Here is a 21,225-nt window from a genome sequence, read left to right on the forward strand (position 1 = left end):
AGGAAACGTCCACGGCTCTGGTTACAGGAGGGCCACCGAGGCCAAGAGGCAGGAGAGGGGCGCGGGCTTCATCCTGAGGGCGATGGGTTTGGGGGACAAACGTGCGACCTCACAGGCATATGAAGTCGTTAATAAAAAGCAACAAGCTTCAGAGTGTGAACCATTTCCACACAGGCCCCACTGAAGGGGTAACGGAGGTGGGGCTGGAGACTGTGGATGCCGTGGAGGCAGCCTCTTCCACTGCAGGCCGCACCCCTGCCTGAACTCAAGTCGGGTGCGGCAGGTGAGGTCTTCAGGGTATCAAATAGACACCCAGATAGGCAGGACTCCAGAACATTCCCACCTGGGGAAATACCCTGTTCCCTTCAGGACCCCATTCTGAAACCGAGAGCTGCTTCGTCCCGTCTGTGGGGCTCAACCCTCTGGAGAGCCAGCCTGCACTTCTCAGCTGGGAGGTTCGGTGACTGCCCGGATCGCATCATCTCTGGGGCAGGTACTCCTCCCACTCTCCCACCCACAACAGGGCAGCTGAAAAAGCCCATTCATGAACACGGTGTTGGTGTTATAAACACTTTATGTTCAAGTATGAACAGCATTTCCAATAACAGAACATGAAAAGATTGATCCTGTATCTACAAAATTTGTTTTTGCTCCAATAAATGCTAGAAAGGCAAGGAATGTTGTGATCTACACACCAGCCTGCGAGACTCTGGTGTTTACACGGGGCAATCGTAGACGTGGATTTCCTGGTCATCGCCCACGGACACAATTTTTGAGCCATTTCCATTGTATTTTACTCCCCAGACCTGTAAATCAAAAATAAAGTTCTAATGACTTTATTGTTTATGAACAAACATCCTTTTGTATTCTCACTATACTGAATCTAGAAAACCAGTGAGACGGCTGTTGTGGTGCTTTCTGAGCCAGCGGGAAGGGGGCCCTTGTCCTTAACCAGGCACTTGCATTGCTACTGTTTATCACTCCCTCACCTCCCATACTCTGTAAACCTTCTGGAGTCTCGGAATCTGGGGAGTGACTGCATGCCATGAAGCTGGCATCTGCAGGGGACCAGCATGGGCTGTCACTCACGTCTCCAGAAAGAAGGCCCACCACTACCCAGGGGCGTCACCTCACTCCTGTGCCCTGCCCCCAGCCCGTGATCCTCCGTCTGTTCCCGGAGGCCTCTGGAGCCTGCCCGTCCCCGGAGCTGGACCAGCAGGCAGCATGGGGCACTGGTTTGACTTGCTGTGTTAAACCAGCAGTCACACCTTCCTGACAAAACTGCTGTGGCTGGAGTTTGGGTCAGCCTGTCACTGACTCTGAGTGGGGGTGCCAGCCGAGTCCAGTGTCGTCACGGGGTGGACCGATGACCTCCCTTCCACCCAAACAACCCTTCTGAGATGGCAGCATGCTCTGAGCCCCACGTGCAGGGAAACAAGCTGGCAGGGAGGATTTACTCTCACAGTGAAACGTTAAGTCCAGAGGTGCAATATCAAGATGAAATCCCCCCAACTTCATTAGCAATGATTTAGGACTAGATGTGAAAGAGCATGAACAATTATGTTAACTAAGCTGCATTCCAAAGAGGAGACCATCAGGGCGCCCGGCTGGCTCAGTCAGTAGAACGTGTGACTCTTGATCTTGGGGTTGTGAGTTCAAGCCCCATGTTGGACGTACATACCGATTACTTAAACAACAAAAATAAGACAAAATGAAAAAAAAAAACCCAGGATTTTCATAGAAACATTAAAAGTACATTAAAAGCCAGCTTTTTACTGCCATGGGCATTTTATCTAAAGTGACTAGTTTCCTGAGACTTGCTACTCAAAGTGGTGGGACCAGCAGCATGGACCTCACCTGCAGCTGCTTAGAAATGCAGGAGCCCAGGCCCCGTGCGGACTGACTGAATGGACCCCTTCCTTTCACTGGAGCCCCGGGGGTCCCTGGGCACAGTACGGATGCCCTGGTTCCTTTCACATCCACACTGGCAAAGACAAAAAGGCTCCTGGGAGAATAGAGCCCCCTCCTCCCCCATTTAAAGACTGAAGCAAAAGTTACCAATGTCGCTAAAACCCAAACCACCTGTAAGAATTTATGGCTTCAGTTATGTTATTAAAAAAAAAAAATCACATCACTTTTGTGGACAGCTCCAAAAATGGCAAGTGCTGTGTGTTTGAGCAATGGGCACTTTAAGATTTTTTTTAGAACTATTTGAGAGCGAGCGCACGCGTATGAGCTGGGGGGGTGGGAGAGGGAGAAGCAGGCTTCCCGCTGAGCCTGACGTGGGGCTTGATCCCAGGACCCTGAGATTGTGACCTGAGCTGAAGTCAGACGCTCAACTGACTGAGCCACCCAGGCACCCCAGGGCAATGGGCACTCCTGAGGAAGGCCCTTCCGAGCCAGCCATGGCAGGCTGCACCGGGAAAAGTGCTCCCAGCACGCCCCGGGCACCAGGGCATTTTCCAAAGGCACTGAACGGCCGTGAGGCTAGTGCTGTGTGTCCTGACCCTCAAAGGGACATCACACCTCACGGCTCGCCAGGCTGACCGCGCAGACGGTGTGTGGGATGCTGGCTGATGGACACCCATGCAGGGAGAGCAGCCCAGCAGCAGGTCAGAACAGGGACAGGTGTCGCTGGTGCTCAGACAAGGAACGCGAATGTGAACTCTGCCGTACCTGATCCTGGTGGTCGAAGAAGGTGTGGACACACGTTCTCGTGCCAACATCCCAAACTTTCACACTTTTGTCAGATGAACTATGTGCAAAAGGGAACATTAGTATCAAAACAGTTTGCATTCTGGTTTTAAGTCAGAAGGAATCAGACCAGGAACTCCACCCTCCTTGACTCACCTACACTCTGCCCACCAGTGTGCACCGTGACCAGCACGGGCTCCAGGGGGCTCCGGGTGCTGGCCTCCCTGGTGGATTTTCCTGCACACAGAGCGGCCACTTCCCTCAAGTTCTCATCTGCCCAGCCCTCATCCCAGGGTTCCCACCAGGAGTCTCAGACACATGTGCCTGTTTCCAGGTCGGAGGGGACCTGTTAAAGTCTCTGTGAAGCCGCTTCTGAATGAAGAGGCTTCTGGAACTCTGTGCAATGCTAGGAAGCTGGCTGTCCTCGGCCTGAGTGACACTGGGATCCAAAGGCACAACATGTGCGCACAGCTTTACACAGTTTAAGTTACTACTGGAACACAGGGATCCCAAAAGTCACTACATGTGGAAGCCTAGATTTATAAGGAAAAACGAAAACTTGAACTGTTCCGAAGAATCCACCTTTGTTCCAGCGAAGGACAACTACCTGCATAACTTAAAAAAAAAAACCAACAACCCACAAAACCAATGCAGAAAACAAAGTCTACCTCAATAAAAAGGGTCAGACCATCTTCAAATCTTAAGGCAATGCATAAAAGACAATCTTCATCTTCTTAGCATTTAAGAAACTGCTAAGAATCATACGTACCTGGAAACGAAGTGAGTGTCGTCGGGACAAAAGGCAACGTTCAGCACCCACGATGCGTGGCCGCTCAGCGTGCCGGCCAGATTGGCGTGTTGTCTGAAACGGGAAAGTGTCAAACAAACTGGAGACGAAACAAAGTCTTACAGGAACACGAGCACAAAATGTGTGGCTTTCCCCCATGGCAGAGAGTAGGATGCCAGCAAGACAATCCCTAAGATGGGGAGACAGAAGCAGGGGCAAGCCGGCCACCTCAGGACAGTGGCGGGCTCCGAGCCCACCAGCACGCCAGCGCCCTTTCCACACAGGCCGGTGCCTCCTGTCCCGGGAGCCGCCAGGGTTCACTCTCCGTAACAGATGTGGCTTGGACAGACCATGTTTAATCGAACCAAGAACAAGATGGGTCTAATTACGAAAGCCATTTTTACTTTCAAATAAGTGAAATCCAAGCAGCAAAGGCCTGAGGAGAACAATCCCGAGGCCTGACGGAGGTTCGGTGACCCCAGGAGCAGAGCAGATTGCAGGCGGGTCGGAGGATGTGTGGCCTCAGAGGAACCCGCCTCTGCCCTCCGGGGACACCAGTCACCCGCAGTCGGGAGGCAGGCGGAACCACAGCCACGAAGGCCTTGTGCAGAGAGTCGGGCACTGAGGCATCGGCCACGGCTGACTGTGGCCCTGGGACTGACGAGCCAGCACAGCTGGGCAGAGGCTTCCCTCCTGAGCCCGCTCCCCTGCCCTGAACACAACCTCCTGTCCTCAGTGTCCCTGCTCCCAGCGCAGGCTCCGGGAAAGCCCGCACAGGCCCACACGAGGGCACGCACACAGACGGTCAGGACCGGGGCAGGTGGACGCAGATAAGCGTGCCGTGTGCACCCAGGGCACCAGAAGGCCACATTGGGAAGCCGTGAGCCAGAGCCACAGACCGCAGTACTGAGTCAAAGGGTCAAGGACACCAATCAATCCCCTTCCAGGGGAGGCTTGAGGGGGAAGCCCAGAAGGAAGGGGCCTCACACAGGCTTACAACCAAAGGCAGCCGTGACCTGAAGAGAATGACCCTCACTCCCACACCTGCGGTCAAAACCACCCACAAAAAGGCTCCTTCATCTAGACCTGCAGCGAGCTGGTGGATAAACCGACAGCCCCCTTGGCAGGGCGGAGGAGAGCTTGCTGGATGTCCACGTTTTTGCCATCACTCTGGGCCAGCGACCGCCAGTGGTTCTGCCTCCTCCTCCGTACATGACTGACTAACCTGAAGGAACTTAAAATCCGTGAGCCCTACAAGAGACGGGATGACTGCAAACAGGAAGGAAGTACTGATCCTAGCAGGCAGCCCGTGACATTCGAAGTTCAAGGACAGGGGTGTGGACGGGGGAGCAATGCCTGGACCCTGCACACGAGTCCCTGCCCGACCCAGGACTCCTCCAAGCAGCGGGAGACAGGAAGGGCACTGGTCCCGGGCGAGAACCCTTGAGTCGGCACGATAACTTACACATCATAGATCTTGATGTAGCCATCATCTGAAGCAGTGACAAGGAGCTGGGAATCCGGGGAGAAGGTCAGGGAGCGGATGGGCATAGCGTGGCCTGAAATTCACAAAGGCCCTTGTTAATCTGGCAAATCACGGGCTCCCCACTGATGGAGTCCCTGGTAATGACCACTATCACTGATGCTTCTGTCAGGGCAGGGAATGACTGCATGGACCCCTCCTCCCAGTGTTCTAGAAACATCCACATAACCCAGGCCCCTCCAGGAGCCATTTCTCCTCGGTTCCCTTCCCCCACCAGCTGGACCTCAGCACATGAGGCTTGGGAAAAACTCCTCTGCTACAGACATGGACACACGAAGAAATACACTCTGATCTGTACAGATGAACAGGGTGCCGTTCCCCACCAAATCCTGTGCTGTAGGGTAAGTGATACAAACTAAGGAGGCAATGTATTCACTTGGTCAGAATTCAAACTAGTAGGAAAAGCAGAGTGGAAGACTCCCTCCCACCCACACCCCGAGGCTGCGGGCGCAGGGGGCGGGCACAGTGCTGTCATCCACCTTCAACTTCTTGACAAAAAGTCATTTCCTAATCACAAAGTTCTGTAGAGCCAAACAGGACAGAAACGAAACACTCATATGGCTGAGATACATTAACACATAAAAAGGTAAGCCCGTTCACCAAAATAAGCACTTAGCACTGGAACCAGAACCAGCACATCCAGGTTGTAACTAGACGACAAAACCAAGACTTGGAGGCATTTCAGATTTCTAACGAGATCACTATTTTGCAAATCTAAAGCTCATCTGTCATTTAGTAGCATTTTAATAAAAGACCGATTCGTCCTTTGTGATCTGATAACTTAGTCTGCACAAAATAAAATGAGCCATACCTTCCAGCGTGTGCAGGAGTTTTCCAGTTGCAATATCAAAAATATTGATGATCCCGTCTATGGCTCCACTGGCCAGATACTTCCCATCAGGGCTCTGTGCAGAGAACATGCGGAGGACATCTGAGACTCCATATGGTTAGGCCGTCCCCACCAAACACGCAGCGCTCCTGCTCGCTGCAGGCCCCGGCAAGCCAGACAGCGGCTGCCCGCTTGGAGCCCTGCCACGGGCGGGAAGTGCACATTGCGGAGTTGGGGAGAGAAACGAGAGCAATGTCTCCTTACATATGCAATACTAAGAATGAATTTTCCTCTTGTGTCCAAAGAATATTCCTTTTTCCCACTTTCCACACCAAAAATGTTCACTTTCCCCACATGAGTTCCTGTGGCCAGATACTGGGAATCAGGAGAAAAGGCCAAAGTCCAGGCATCCACTGAACAGGAGAAAAAGAAGGAAAAAAAAATACAGTGAGAAAAGGTGTGACCTTAATTTTTAAGACTTTTAAAGTTTTATCAAAAGGTAAGTTTTTAAAAATTAGAAACAATGTCCTGATTCAAAAACCTATGAGTTGAGATGCTAATTCTTTACCAATTTAGCTTAAGGGCTTCTTAAATTTTTAATAAAAATAGGACAATACCAAGTGTTAACAAGGATGTGGAGAAACCAAAATCCTCACATACTGGTGGGAACATAAAATGGTGCAGCCACTCTGAAAAATAGTTAAAGTTTCTTTTCTCTCTTTTAAAATTTTAATCACCTGGCACTCATCAGGATACGTGTTCTCCTTCATCCCCATCATCTGTTGCCCCCAACCCCCATCACCTCCCCTGGTGACCAGCAGTGTGTTCTCTGTAGTTGAGAATCTGTTTCTTGGTTTGCCTGTTTCTTTTCTTCCCCCCTTTGCTCGTTTGCTTTGTTTCTTAAATTCCACATATCAATGAGATCATATGATAATTGTCTTTCTCTGATTGACTTAACTCACTTAGCATAACACTCTCTAGTTCCATTCCCACCGATGTAAATGCTAAGTATTCATCCTTTCTGATGGCTGCGTAGTATTTCATTGTATATATGGACCACATCTTCTTTATCCATTCATCTGTCGATGGACATCTGGGCTCTTTCCATAGTTTGGCTATTGTGGACATTGCTGCTATGAACATTGGGGTGCAGGTGCCCCTTCTTTTCGCTACATTTGTATCTTTGTGGTAAATATCCAGTAGTGCAATTGCTGGGTTGTAGGATAGCTCTATTTTCAACTTCTTGAGGAACCTCCATACTGTTTTCCAGAGCGGCTGCCCCAGCTTGCATTCCCACCAACAGTGTAGGAGGGGTTCCCCTTTCTCCACATCCTTGCCAACATCTGTCATTTCCTGAGTTGTTAATTTTGGCCGTTCTGACTGGGTGTGAGGTGGTATCTCATTGAGGTTTTGATTTGGATTTCCCTGATGCCGAGTGATGTTGAGCATTTTTTCACGTGTCTACTGGCCATTTGGATGTCTTCTTTGGAAAAATGTCTGTTCATGTCTTCTGCCCATTTCTTGATTGGATTATCTGTTCTTTGGGTGTTTTGGTAAGTTCTTTACATATTTTGGATACTAGCCCTTTATCTGGTAAGAAATTTGCATATACTTCTCCTATTGTGTAGGTTGTCTTTTGGGTTTGTCAACTGTTTTCCTTTGCTGTGGGAATGAATGGGAATGTGTTATGAAGTCCCAATAGTTCACTTTTGTTTTTGTTTCCCTTGCCTTTAGAGATGTATTTATAAGAAGTTGCTGCAGCTGAGGTCAAAGAGGTTTCTGCCTATGTTCTCTAGATTCCAGTCTCACATTTACGTCTTTCATCCATTTTGAGTCTATTTTTGTGTGTGGTGTAAGAAAGTGGTCCAGTTTCATTCTTCTGTATATAGCTGTCCCATTTTCCCAACACCATTTGTTAAAGACACTGTCTTTTTTTTCCATTGGATTTTCTTTCCTGCTTTGTCAAAGACGAGTTGACCATAGAGGTGAGGGTCCATCTCTGGGTTCTCTGTTCTGTTCCATTGATCTGTGTGTCTGTTTTTGTGCCAGTACCAGACTGTCTTGATGATGACAGCTTTGTAATAGAGCTGGAAGTCCGGAATTGTGATGTCACCAGTTTTGGTTTTCTTTTTCAACATTTCTTTGGCTATTTGGGGTCTTTTCTGGTTCCATACAAATTTTAGGATGATTTGTTCCAGCTCTGTGAAGAATGCTGATGGTATTTTGATAGGGATGGCATTGAAAGTGTAGATTGCTCTGGGCAGCACAGACATTTTAATAATTTTGTTCTTCCAATCCATGAGCATGGGACGTTGTTCCATTTCTTTGTGTCATCTTCAATTTCTTTCATCAGTGTTTTATAGTTTTCAGAGTGCAGATCCTTTACCTCTTTGGTTAGGTTGACTCAGAGGTATCTTATTGGTTATGGTGCAATTTTAAGTGGGATTGTTTTCTTAACAGTTTGACAGTTTCTTTTTTTTTTTTTTTAAAGATTTTATTTATTTATTTGACAGACAGAGAGAGACCGTGAGAGAGGGAACCCAAGCAGGGGGAGTGGGAGAGGGAGAGGGAGAAGCAGGCTTCCCGCTGAGCAGGAGCCCAATGCGGGGCTCGATCCCAGGACCCTGGGACCATGACCTGAGCCGAAGGCAGACACTCAACCGACTGAGCCACCCAGGTGCCCCAATTTAACAGTTTCTTAAGTGAAAACAAACTTACCACAATACCTTGCAGTCCCACTCCTGGGTATCTACATACCCAGGAGAAATGAAAACGTATGTCCACACAAAGACTAGTACCCAGGTGTTCACAGCACTATAATGTTTACACAGTAGAAAACAGGAAAGAATCCAAGTGTCCGTCAAGTGGTGGGTGGCAGAACAAAACAGAAAGGAACTGCTGACATGCCACAACGTGGACGAGCTGTGGAAACATGATGCTACAGAAAGGAGATACACGATCCCACCTACACAAACTACGGGGATGGAGAGCAGATGGGTGGCTGCCTGAGGCTGAGGGCGGAGCACAGACGGACTCTCCACGGACACAAGGGAGCTTTCTGAGGCACAGAACTGCAGTGGCGACCGCACAACTCCAGAGACTAAAACTCGCTGAACACTTACAATGGGTTAACTTTACAGTGCAATTACAGAAGTGAAAGCTCACCTCAGTGAAGCGGTCAATAAACGAAGATGGACTACACAAATACTCTCCAGGTAAACTACAATATGACCGAGTATTTACCACAAATTAACAAGGACTGGAAAGAGGCACTGTTGTTTTGGAACAATCACCTGGTTTCTCAGTTACACCATACAACTTAGTTCAAGAGCTCTATTCCAGTGTGATTTGCGCAGCGCAGTGCGTCCTCAGCCGGATGGAGGGGTCTCCAGGCTCCTATGCGGCTGGGGCAAGCGATGGCTCGAGATTTCTATCTGGGAACACACACTGGTGGTAGCGTGGCATTTATTTTCTGGGCTACTCAGAAGCTCTTCAGCGCAATCCCAAAGAGCTCCGGGGGCCTCTGGGGTCAGGGCCTAGAGGCCAGGGAGTCATCCAGTTGCCCACTGCCTGCCTGTCCCTTTGCCCATGTGCACTCTTTACAGCAACGTGCCCGAAGTCTTGCCACCCCGCCCCGACAGGACAGTGCTCGCCAGATCAAAGGGAAAGCAGAGAAAGGCTCCCTCCCAAGTCACTGGCCTCATTCCTGGGAACGGCTCACAGAGGGCTGGCCCTTCCCAGCCCACTGGACTGAGGAGAGGCCGCTGCGAACTTGACGCATGGCAGACAGTGGGTCCCAGCACAGATGGGCCAGCGCCATCTCCCAAGGTGTTTTAAAACAACAGTCTCTTGCAAATTTCAACGCACATGTTTAAAAGAGTAATAAATAATTTAGCTCTATCGCTTTTCTCCTGAAATATGTTTTAAAAAGGAAATTAACTTCAAGAATGCTCAATTAACCGAGAAGATCTGAAAAAGCATTTGTAAGCAATTTCTCAAACAGCTGCTTTTTAACGTCTCCTTACTAATGACTAGCATTTATTCCAACAGGATTATGCTTTCTTATTCCCATTATAATTAACTGTTTAAGGAATAATGGTTATTAGAAAATCTGCTCTGAATTCCTTGCAGTTTAATAAAATAACATTCCTAAATTATTTTCATATTTCCCTGTTAGACGGTTTACAGTACAGGATTTTTCATGTCAAATATCCTTATGCTCAAAATTCAAGGAATTTTTGTTCCCACGCTCTAAGACTTACAATATTTGCATAATAGATATTTGCTGTCATCACTAAGCTCCACCTCGTCACCGAGCAGCTCTTTACTCTCGGGCGTCTTGCCCGTCTCATGGCGTGGATGCTCATCCCGAGTGCCTGAGTGCCGGGAAGCACGGCTGGTGTGCCCACAAGGCGCTCCCCTGTGTCTTCACGGCCTTCCACGTCCTCACTTTCTTCTTCAGGATCAGGGACGTTCTCTTTCCCTTCTCCCTGTTGTTTGTGGTGGTCCACATCCTCCATGCATATTTTCAAGACAGGCACAATGTAAGTGTCGGTGTCCCCACACTCATGACCCAAGCAGTGTGACCTTCGGATGGTTTAGCTGCTCTTTAGCTGTCAACAGCAGCACCTGCTTTTACTACCCAAGTAACTGCTGTGTAAGGACCAGATTCCTGTCTAAAGAGAAAGTAAATCCAAGCCTCTGACGATTCTCTGTACCTTGTTTCTTTCCACATGCACTTGCCACACACGGAGCCGATACCGGATGTTTAGGGCACTGTGTGTCAGGGAAGGCAAGCTAGGGGCAGACCGGTCCTCTGCCCTGGAACCAATCCAGAACTCATCTCTTCAACTGCAGCGTGCCCAGGGCCACAAAGCCCCACAGTGACCTCAGCGTCATGGGTCTGGGGAAGGCTTAGGTGTTCAAGGTAAAAAGGCAGCAACAGATCTGCTTCTTCCTCCTCTCCCCGGCTTTGTGTCTTCGCAGACTTTGGGGGCTGGCCTGGGGCCCCAAGTCCTCCATGAGCGATGTCAGCCCGTAAGGATATAGGTAAAGACAATCACCTGGGAAGTCAGTGTCCGGGTAGCTCTTTTCACAGACGTAACCCCATCCACACAACCTGAAAACTGCTTCAGTGGATGCAAAATAGGGTCTAGGCATGCATATTCTTTAAAAATTTCCAGTAGTAAGAATCATAGACATGAAGTATTGCTTCCAAGGGGAAATGCACTCAGTATCTAGATAACCGAGCTTCCCTATAAGCCATGGGACTATTACTCTTTCCAATACACAGACAGCCTGTGGTGGCTACTGAGCGTAACCAGTGGGAGGCCAAATCCACCTAGGACTCCCGTCAAGGGGACTACGTTCAGGAAACACCTAAGCACCTTCTGTGGCACCCACCCACGAAGGGTGTGCCACAGAGGGAGGTGGCTCTCTAGGGGTCATCACCCATTCCAGCTGATGGTGAATGCTATGCGGTCATTTACAAGTAGACTGAAGGCTCCAAGGAAGCCTGAGATGTCGTGTTGCTCGTTCCACATTAATCCAGCCCACTGAAATCATTGTTAATTCCTATTACCCCAGATATTTATTAAGGCTAATAGATAAGATTATGCTGTCCTACAGTACTTAAAAAAAATGTTACTCTAGAAGTTTCATATCTATTAAATGCTGGGAATCAGGTCCTGTAATCATGATTAGCAGAGATTACCATGATACAGATCTAAGAGGACACAGTGCCTTACATTCAAGACCTCTATTAGGCACTGCACGTAACAAATCAGAATATGGCAAACAGAGAAGCTCTGGACCATCCGAATTCAGGTCCACAACCCCAAACTGGCAATTCTAAAATCTAAAGCCTCTGAAAACTGTGAGTTTTTCAACAGGTTTAGTATCAAAATTTATTTGGCAGTAAAACCTAAACCAAACAGACGTATAAACCCCTGTCTCGTTGCTGAGTCATTAATGCTTGGAGGACTGCCCCCACCCCACTAAAGGTATTTTAAGCAGTCCATGCACCCATATTACCCCCTCAGACCCAAACAGTTCTGAACTGTAAAACTTCTATCCCTAGAGGTTTGGAAAGGGATTGTGAGTGTTTATTATCCTCCCTAAAAGTAAAAATCTTACCAGGTCCTGCATCTATAGACTTGATCTGTTTGCCGTTTTCCAAGTCCCAGAGACGAATATGAGCATCGAGAGAACTGGAGGCAGCAATGGGCAGAGTGTGGCTGATGTCCACGGACACCACACCCAGTTGGTGTCCCTCCAGACTCCACTGTAGGTCCAGCCTCTCATCAGACCTTCAGCGGGGGACAGAGAAATGGGTTTCTTCACACAAAACACGCTCTACCAGCATCTGAAATTCTGGGCCCCCATGACCCACCCCCTGCTCCCATTACCAACGGTCTGTGAAATGCAGAATCGGAGAGGAACCCACGAGCACAGAACACTAAAGGCAGCCAAGTTTTAACTGTGGGACTTTTTTTTCTTAAACCATAGGCCTTAACACTGAGTAAGAGGAAAACAAGTCAGGAAAAAATAAGCTGCCTTTTTAAACCACCATAATGCTACTGCCTTCTTGTCTAGAAAACACTTAATGCTTTCCTGATTGCAACTTGGGAGTCTAAGAGAAAAACCCTAGACCCCAATTTCCAAGGCTTTTAGGGGAGAGGGTGCTCACCATTTCCAGACCTTCACCAGGTCATCCAGGGATCCTGTGACCACTGTCTCCGAGTTTTCTTTCTTGTTTGTCCCCCAGGCGACTGACCAAATGGCATCATCATGGGCTAGAATAGAAAGCACTTCGTGTAAAAATGCTCATGCAACAGCTACCCTGCATGGGCTGAAAGGAGGCTGAAGTGCTGTTCCCCCAGCTCTGAGGTCACACCGCCAGGAAACCGGCCACCTGGTTTACTGTCTTGCCAAGTGCTTTCCCTCCTGCTTTTATCAGAACTGCAGAGGCACACACAACACCTGCCCCAGATCACAGGTGTACCAGGGAGGGAGGGAGTTCCGGAACAATCCGATGCTCTTCCCACTGCAGCACGCTACCTGTGTGCCTCAGTGAGGAGTGCCTATCACCTGGCTGAAACTAGAGAAACCAGCAGGACGCCCCCCACCCCCCCAACAAAGACCTAAACTTGGTAAGACTCATGTCTTAGGGACCCTTGGGAGCCAGCAGGCAGTTCAACTGCAAACAGTACAGTCTGAGAATAAGCACCTGCATACTCGAGCTGTCTCCTGTCACAAATGTCTCCTATGCTTAATGAGTCAGTTACTACATTAACTTTTTATGAATATTATCTCAATTAATCACAACAACCCTATGAAGTAGGTACTGTTAATATCCTCATTTTACAGACAAAGAATCAGAGGCTTGGAGAAGCCACATAACTCACCCAAAGTCAAAAGCTAAGAAGGAGCAGGACTGGGATTCAAAGCCGGTGTCTCTATGAACTCAAGTCCACCTTAAATCTGAAGGCCTGACTGTGGGGTCTGCAGGCCCCATGCAGGTGCATACACACGCAGGTGCACGCGGAGCCTTATTCACGCCACGTGGGGACAGTTGAGGGACACCTCTCCACGACATGAATACTGGGCACTGAGCAGCTGTGACTCACATGCAGCTGCAATGACGACGCCCACCTGAGCCGAGCCCGCCAGCGAGCTGCCTGGACGGCATGAGCTGCATGCTGGGTTGCTGACTGGCACGCCTGACTAGCCAGTTACCCATCTGAGCTAACTTGGAAGAATGCTTTTGGTTTAAACTTCAGACCACCTAAATGGCAGCTACTTAGAGCGGAAGAAACGAGGCCCACATGAAGCCCCGCGTCCCTGGCAAGCTGCACCTCCAGCCATCCCCACACACTGCTGTGCAAGGTCATGGTCTCTGCAGGAGCCCCTGCACTTGTCTGAAGTGGGGAAACCACTGTAAAGACCCCAGGGCAAGTTCTGAGGCTCTACTGGTTCCCTCTGTCACCCTGGTAGCTGGGAAGCTCAGAGCTGCATCTTTCTCGGGCGGAAAAGCTTCCCTCAGCCTGGAGCGTCCCAGTCTATTATGTGACTCCCGCGTTTTCTTTCCAGTGAGTTGTGTGGGGGCTTCTGTTGCAGTTTGCTTGTAAATATCTGTTTTCAGCTGCGTCTGCTGATTCTTCTGCAAACTGAGTACACTTGGGGACTGCGTGTCAGGTCAGCAGACCCAAAACACCAGGGATGACACAGTTTCCACAGGTGAATCTCCTTCAACAGGCAGGCTGCTTACCTTGCTCTTGTTTGAAGAGAATACTGTACTAAAAAAGAACAGACGCCACATTTAACCAGTGGTCAGACTTCAGAGGTATCCCATCCCCTCCCTAAAACACCCCCTGGCACCCACCTCACCCCCACCCCCCACTGGGTTAGCTCCCCGCCTGCCCTCCCTCCACCCATCCTACAAGCTTCCTGATTCCTGCTCATGCGAGACTGCAGAGTTGACCGTGCGAGAAAAAAATCAGTTCTTACAGAAACCGTACTCTCTCCTCGCTCCATCCCGAGGGGACTGATAAATCCCGTGCACTCCCTGCTCGGATCACAGGAGGCTCTGCATCCAGTTTCCAGCCTAAGTTTTGCAGTTGTATAAAACCACACAGCCTGCCTAAACTGTTACCATTGTCCCTAATCCTATTACAAAGATTTCTCTCTTTCTGATTTTTGTTTCTTTCTTGTTTTTTTTTTTTTTTTTAATTCAGTAAGCTCTACGCCCAATGTGGGGCTTGAACTCATGACCCTGAGATCAAGAGTCGCGCACTCTAGCAACTGAGCCAGCCAGACTCCCGAGTCCAAATTTTTTTCCTCAATCCCCCCGTCAACCGTGGAAAGACTTAGATAGCCAAAATAATCCTCCTCTTGGTGCTGCACATCTCACAGCGCCACCTAACCCTGTGGTGACTAGGTGCCCAGTGTCCCCCAGCACTTCCGGAGCAGAGCAGGAATCAGATGCTAGTCTCCTGACTACACACCCAGACCTCGTACTGGCCTTCACCCTGCCAAAGAGACCAGCTGCGGTTCTTCTCCTCACCACAGGCCTTACCTGGTTGGTCATTTCCTTAACCGAGGATGAAGGCTAGAGGCCAGACGGTTCTGTGGGAACATCAGGGCTTCAGTAAGGGGGAGGGGGATACAGGAGGTTCCCCTTACCAAGACAATAAGGCAACCCTCTGCTGGAGCAGAGATCAGCCCCAGGGGCCCCCCTCACAAGCCCTACAGTGTGGTACGATCTTCTTTTTCCCTTGGAGCCCAGGGAGTCAACTAACACCTACCCCATGCCATGTTTTCCTCTCCCCAAGTCTGACTATAGACAGGGACCAGTCTCCATCCCTTGCTGCTCTTCAGAGAGATAAAACCACAGGTCCTTTTAATTGCAAATATTATTTATTCAAAACTCAACAAGCAAGTATGTGGGAGCAAAGTGGTTAGAGTCTCTGAAGGGATGTCAGCCAAATATGCCCACGAGAGCCAACAGGCACGTGAATGAGACACATCTTCCAAAGTCTTCAAGGACTGAGCTCAACTAAACACAAACTTCCTTTAAGAATAGACGTATTTTTGGGATGCCTGGGTGGCTCAGTCGGTTAAGCAGCTGCCTTCGGCTCAGGTCATGATCCCGGGGTCCTGGGATCGAGTCCCACATCGGGCTCCCTGCTCAGCAGGGAGCCTGCTTCTCTCTCTGCCTGCCACTCCTCCTGCTTGTGCTCTCTCTCTCTCTGACAAATAAAATCTTAAAAAAAAAAAAAAAGAACAGGTGTATTTTCTCAGGCTGTAAGGGTTCTTCATATTTCATGTGTGTGCCCTAGACCCTCCAGCAGCCTTGTAAACCCTTCTCAGGACTTTGCAAATGCATAGGACCAGAAAGGGAACCAAGTAGAGTCACTGCTTGTTACTCGAGGCTCTTATATTCTATGAAGTTATCAGGAACACCAAATTAGCGAATATGGACCCCACTGCTCCCAGGAGAAATCCTGGGTTAGGGTCCCGATCAATACATCATTTCAATGCCTAACAGAAGCTTATTGCACACACGCACGCTCTCCATAGGAACCTCACACGAGGTGCACTAAGGAACATACACTTTCACACTGCGCTTGGGGGCTATTTTAACAGTGATACTACCAAATAAAAGCACAAAAATGCAACAATCATGACACTAAATAGACTGAAAAAAGGACCCTTGTTTACACGAGAGAGGTTGACACAAGAAGGCAGAGCGTGCCCTTGTTCTGCTGCAGCTGAAAATGTGTCTGGGGACTCAAAGTTTTCACCACCGTGCACATGTCCGTGAAAGACCACAAAAGCGCTGCAAGTAATGATTTGGGGCCACAAATAAATTTTAGTGTGCAAACTTGCAAATACAGAGTCTGAGGATAAGAAAGATCAACTGCACACCTAAAAGAAATGTTACCAAAATACGAAAATTAAATTTGTGATAGCTGTTTATTAACAGCTTACATAACAAGGTCTAGCAGCAAGTCTGATCACCACAATACTTTCAATGTTGTGACGAGCTTACACAGTATCCTAAGATACGGACACCGCTGTGATTTCTGTTGCTGACAAATTCACGCTGTTAATACCGTGGTTTGTTGCCTACATCCGTAACCGGAGGAAATGCTAAATTTCTGCTAGAGATTACAGAACCTAAAAATGCAGTTTTTCTTCTCATCCACGTTCATGCCCCCTCAATTCTGTCCAGGGACAGAAGAGACCATACAACGAAGGCATCCACGTTCAGGTGACTTGCTTTAAATTTGTAAACCCCAAAAGGCCACCACGATGCTCCAAGGATAACAGGAAAACTAGTAATTCCTACATAATCCTTGTCTGTGAAGATCTCCATCAAGTTGGTAGTGTTAACTCATTTGTGAGCCAAGAGCAGAGCAGGGAAGGCAGAGGAGCTCGGGCCAGGTTCGCTGCCCAGGGAAGCACAGGCCTGCCCTCTCCCCGCCCAAGCGGATCTCGCGTTTAGCAGCGGGGGGACACAGCCAAGAGCGGGAAGGCTTGCAGGAAGCCCCCTCCCCAGAAGCCAGCCTCCTGAAAACGAAGGCGTGCTTCTGTGAACGCGCGCACACACATTAGCTCACCGAATGCACCCCCCCCGCGGCGTCCCTGTTAGCGCCTCCGAGAGCTTAAGGCAGCGCCCCGGGATCGCGGGGACGGTAAACGGTGCGCACAAGCCACAGCACAGGCTGCCAGGCGACAGCACCTGGTGGAACAAGCAACTTCAGAGCTAAGGGGCCCCGGAGCCTCCTCCGCCGAAGTCACCGCGCGCCCCCGTGTGCCAAAGAGCACCACACACGCTCTGTTACCCGGGCAGGTCGGGAGCCCACAAGACGACACGGCCCGCGCCTGCACCCGTCCGGGGATGGGAAGCTCGCTGCCCAGGGGGCAGCACGGCCCGACCACTGGAAAGCCTCCCTTGCCGTAAGAGCGACCGCTCCCGCAGAGACGCCAGCCCCAGCCCCGAGGCTGCGCAGGACGTTCTCAGGAGGCAGGACCGGGCCCCCTGCTTGTCCTCTCGGGCCCCGCGCACCCACCGGAGCCCCGTCGGGCCCGCGGCCTGGAGCGCCCCTGGCAAACCAGCCCGGAGGCCCCTCCGGCGCACGCTCGCTCACCCGCCCTCCGGTCCCGGCCGCTGGCGGCCCCAGAGACCGCCATCGCCAACGGCCGGGCACGTCAACTCACCACCGTCCCGCCGGCTGCACGGCCGCCGCACTGGTGACGCGAGGCTCGCAGCGACGGCGTCGCGCAGCGATGAGCTACGGAGGGGCGGGGCGGGGCTCTCGCAGCCTCGGCCCCGCCCCAGGGCGCAGGCGCGCGCCGCAGCGCCCCCTACCGTCGCGGCGCCGCGCCGCCCCCGGCGCCGCGGTGACTTTCCGCGCCTGCCCGGCAGGCTCTCGCCTTTCTGCCTCTTCCGCTTTGTCGTCTGAGCTTCGCGCCACCCGACGACTCGTGGCGTGCTGTTGCCATAGAGTTTTGTGTTTCCAACTGCAAGTCACAGCCTGTGTGCGATAGGTTTCCATTTAGTAGGTTGTGACCAGCCTCTACCAGACCGTGGCAAGCAGGACCCCCACCGTCCTAGTCCTCCCGGCCGCCCGTCCCGCGCCCGGGACGGAGGGCGATGCAGGGCCGTGGCTGTCTGGGGGCGGCCCCTGAATGGCCAGCGCTGTGTCGGCCAACCCCCGGACAGATAGCAGTCTCTCTTGATTAAAACTGGGGTAGAAGCCAAGAAGACTCCCAGTCCTTTTTTCCGTGGAAGTTAGAGCCTCACGGGTCAAGTTTATTAGGGCGGTCTGCAGGTGTACCATCGATTTCAGGAACCTGTTAGGCCACACAACAGTTTATTCACAGGGCGGCATAAAGTTCACCTTGGGGCGTGAGCTTTGCTGAGTACACACACAAGTCTCCCAGGGCCGCTTGTCTGGTCCTCAGTAATTCCTTCAGTGACTCCTGGGCCGTGGAAACTTCATCCAGCCCCAGTGGATCCCCTGCATGTCACTAGCTTAGAAAGTTTGGGTCAAAGCGAGCAGGCTTCAAGACATCCTGAATTGCCAAAATTCTTATGTGGTGCATCCTAAAAATCAAGCTGTTCCTGTAACCATTCTGGATATATTTGACCACAGGACATTTGCTCCTGAGGCCGAGAAAGAATGGACAGATTATACCTCCAAACTGGGGGCAATTCCCATTACATTGACCCACATGCTGAGTGGACCCTGTTCAGGCTCATCCCACAGAAAATTAAACTTGCAATCCTGGGACCCAGGTTCCTAAAGTGCAGAAAGGCCTTCACATCGGTCTGCAAAGCACTGGCTGTTAGAGAAATCACGAGTAATCCGCTGTCTTTCTGCACAACCCGTCGCTTAGTTTTGGTCGATCTGCCCCTTTGTGTTTGTTGGCAAAATTTGTGGGTTTCTCTAGTTTTTGAAACTAGACTGATTATGATGTGACCACTCCCAAACCAGGATAATTGGACCATCTTTACTTTGATTTTTAGCTCTTGAATGTAAAGAAGTATTTTTGAAGACTTCCACTTTAAGAATGATAAAATTGTGGCTATCAGAAGTGCCTCCAACTACGTAAGTAAAGTGGATTTTAATTTGTATGATTTGGGCTTATGTGGACATTTTTTCTTTTCTGCACATTAAATCCCCCACTTATAGATTACTCTAAAAGCACACTGATCACTTCTTTGCCTTTGAATTTTATCTGTTGTCAGAATATTAAGGCTTTCACCCTTCTGTCTGTTTGCTTCTAAATCTGCTACTATTCATTTCCAATTGAAGCAAACTGGGTATTAACTCAACTCTTGTCAAGCATTACAGTTGTGAATAAAAATTCAATGAATCATCTCCCCAAAATGAAATAGAACAGGTTAAAAAAAATAGCATAGAAGGTGTAAGAGTTCATCATGCATGGTAAAATTATGTTAAACAAACAGGCAACCTGTTTCACATACGCAGGTAATATGCTGCAAAGGAAAATGTACTTCTTGCCGTGAGTTGTGCCAAGACGTTCGAAAATCGTTGCAATAAAGGCTTTCTAAAGACTCTCCAGCTCCATGATTCTATAATTGTGTTGGAACTCCAAATCATTCATTTAAAAAAAGAGGTATTGTACACCGGCTTTCTCCCCTGTGCCCCAGAGCACCGCCCAGAGGGTCCCTGGCATGCCTTAGCCACAGTACTGTGACACAGGGGTGACAAGGCTTTGGGGCGCCATGAACACCTTTGGCATCTCAGGAAGTCCACGAGCCCTGTCTCCTATAATGTATTGAAATGCATAAAAATGGAGTGCATGGGTTTACAAAAGAAAGCAGTTATATCAAAAACGCTATCAAAATATTTCTGGAACAGTAGCATATGCACTGCTCTCTTCACACAGACGTCTAAGAACGTCTGTAACGTCAGAGTAGTGAGGAGCAGAAACAGTGTTTTGGATGATTCGCAACAGCTGTACTATGATAAGAAAATATGGTTTGTATTGGACAAAATGACAGGGTCTGCTAAAACCTCTGCGGCTTATTGCTGACATTCGTAATTACAGGAGGTGTTAAATTCTAGTTAAAGGAGAAGGAAAATAAAGATGTAATTATCACCCACCAGTTCTCACGGACCCCCTGAATGCCCGCTGCAGAGCAGACCTGGAGAGAGTTGCTGGTATAACTGACATTTCAATGTCGCAATGGGTTGCGGTCTCGCAGGTCAGGGGGGAATGAAAGGGCTTTAGAATAAAACCAAGTGAAGGGGCGCCTGGGTGGCTCAGTCGGTTAAGCGACTGCCTTCGGCTCAGGTCATGATCCTGGAGTCCCGGGATCGAGTCCCGCATCGGGCTCCCGGCTCGGCGGGGAGTCTGCTTCTCCCTCTGACCCTCCTCCCTCTCATGTTCTCTGTCTCTCATTCTCTCTCTCTCAAATAAATAAATAAAATCTTTAAAAAAAAAATTAAAAAAAAAAAAAAGAATAAAACCAAGTGAAAACCCAAGCTAACTGTCAAAGAATTAGCTCAGGCGCAGATCCTTCGGAGGCCAAGGTTGGGAGGCCTGTCCTGAAGGGCTGCGGGTGGGATGGAGCTGTTCCCAGAGAGTGGCCAGCTGCCTTTCTAACCAGGCTGGACCCGGAGGGAGTCCACAGCAGTCACAGCGTCCCGAGCCATCCCCACTGCAGCTCTCCTGTTCACTCAGAGTCACTGGTCTGAGCATTCCGGAAGGGGAAGGAGCCTTCCAGATCTATCCCACATCTATCTCCCTCTACACAACCCCATTATAAGGTCATCCAGCCTCTGCTAGCACACCCCCAAAGACAGGGAGCTCACCACCTCAATAGGAGGGAGAGCGCCTTTGTTCCAGTTCCGGGAAGCCCGAGTTGACTTCCTAGAAAACACAGGGATCCGTGGGTGTGGTGTGGGGCCCAGGGGAAGGTCCTGCTTTCTGCTCAGAACAGGCCAAGGGCGGGGAACTCCGTGGGCTGTGTGTCTGCCCTGTGTGGGGCTCTCCGTGGCCCTCCTCAGAAGCCCGTCTGGCAGAGCCTGATGTCAGGAACCTCATCCTCTTTCCCATGTTCGTCCCAGGTGCCCCCGGACCCACAGCTGGTCTCCCACCCCACCCCGCCCCAGGCTACAGTATCTCACTGGTGCCCCTCCCTCTAGGGCCTCCGCCCTTCCCTCTGCCCCAAGACTCCCACTCTGGGAGGGACCCGCACCTCCTTCTATGCTCCTTGCCCCCACGGACAGGCTCCCGGGCCTTTCTTGTTCTGGGCTGGGCACACAGGGGTTAATGCGGGCTCTAGCACCAGGGCTCCTGGGCCCACCCGTGGCAGCTACACTCCGCAGCCTA

At 50.1% G+C, this 21,225-nt stretch overlaps 1 protein-coding gene across 4 annotated transcripts; it reads right to left on the reverse strand.

Annotated features, from left to right (window-relative positions):
• Positions 1-556: 556 nt before the first annotated feature.
• SKIC8 (SKI8 subunit of superkiller complex) lies at positions 557-17,669 on the reverse strand. 4 transcript variants are annotated; one of them, XM_081831822.1, is made up of 12 exons: positions 17,578-17,669; positions 14,930-14,979; positions 14,123-14,150; positions 12,542-12,647; positions 11,989-12,161; positions 6,118-6,266; positions 5,836-5,929; positions 4,947-5,040; positions 3,464-3,556; positions 2,851-2,931; positions 2,677-2,755; positions 557-806 (listed from the first exon to the last, which is right to left on the reverse strand). In XM_081831822.1, the coding sequence occupies exons 2-12, from the start codon at positions 14,939-14,941 to the stop codon at positions 717-719; spliced, it is 999 nt and encodes a 332-aa protein (XP_081687948.1). In that variant the 5' UTR covers positions 14,942-14,979; positions 17,578-17,669; the 3' UTR covers positions 557-716. The 4 variants fall into 4 exon arrangements, with proteins under 4 accessions (XP_081687948.1, XP_081687949.1, XP_081687950.1 ...); XM_081831823.1 differs by having other exon boundaries at positions 17,508-17,583; XM_081831824.1 differs by lacking the exon at positions 2,851-2,931.
• Positions 17,670-21,225: the final 3,556 nt, after the last annotated feature.

This window comes from Leptonychotes weddellii, chromosome 9 (genome assembly GCF_054177405.1).
Source record: "Leptonychotes weddellii isolate Sample4059 chromosome 9, ASM5417740v2, whole genome shotgun sequence".
NCBI lineage: Eukaryota > Metazoa > Chordata > Mammalia > Carnivora > Phocidae > Leptonychotes > Leptonychotes weddellii.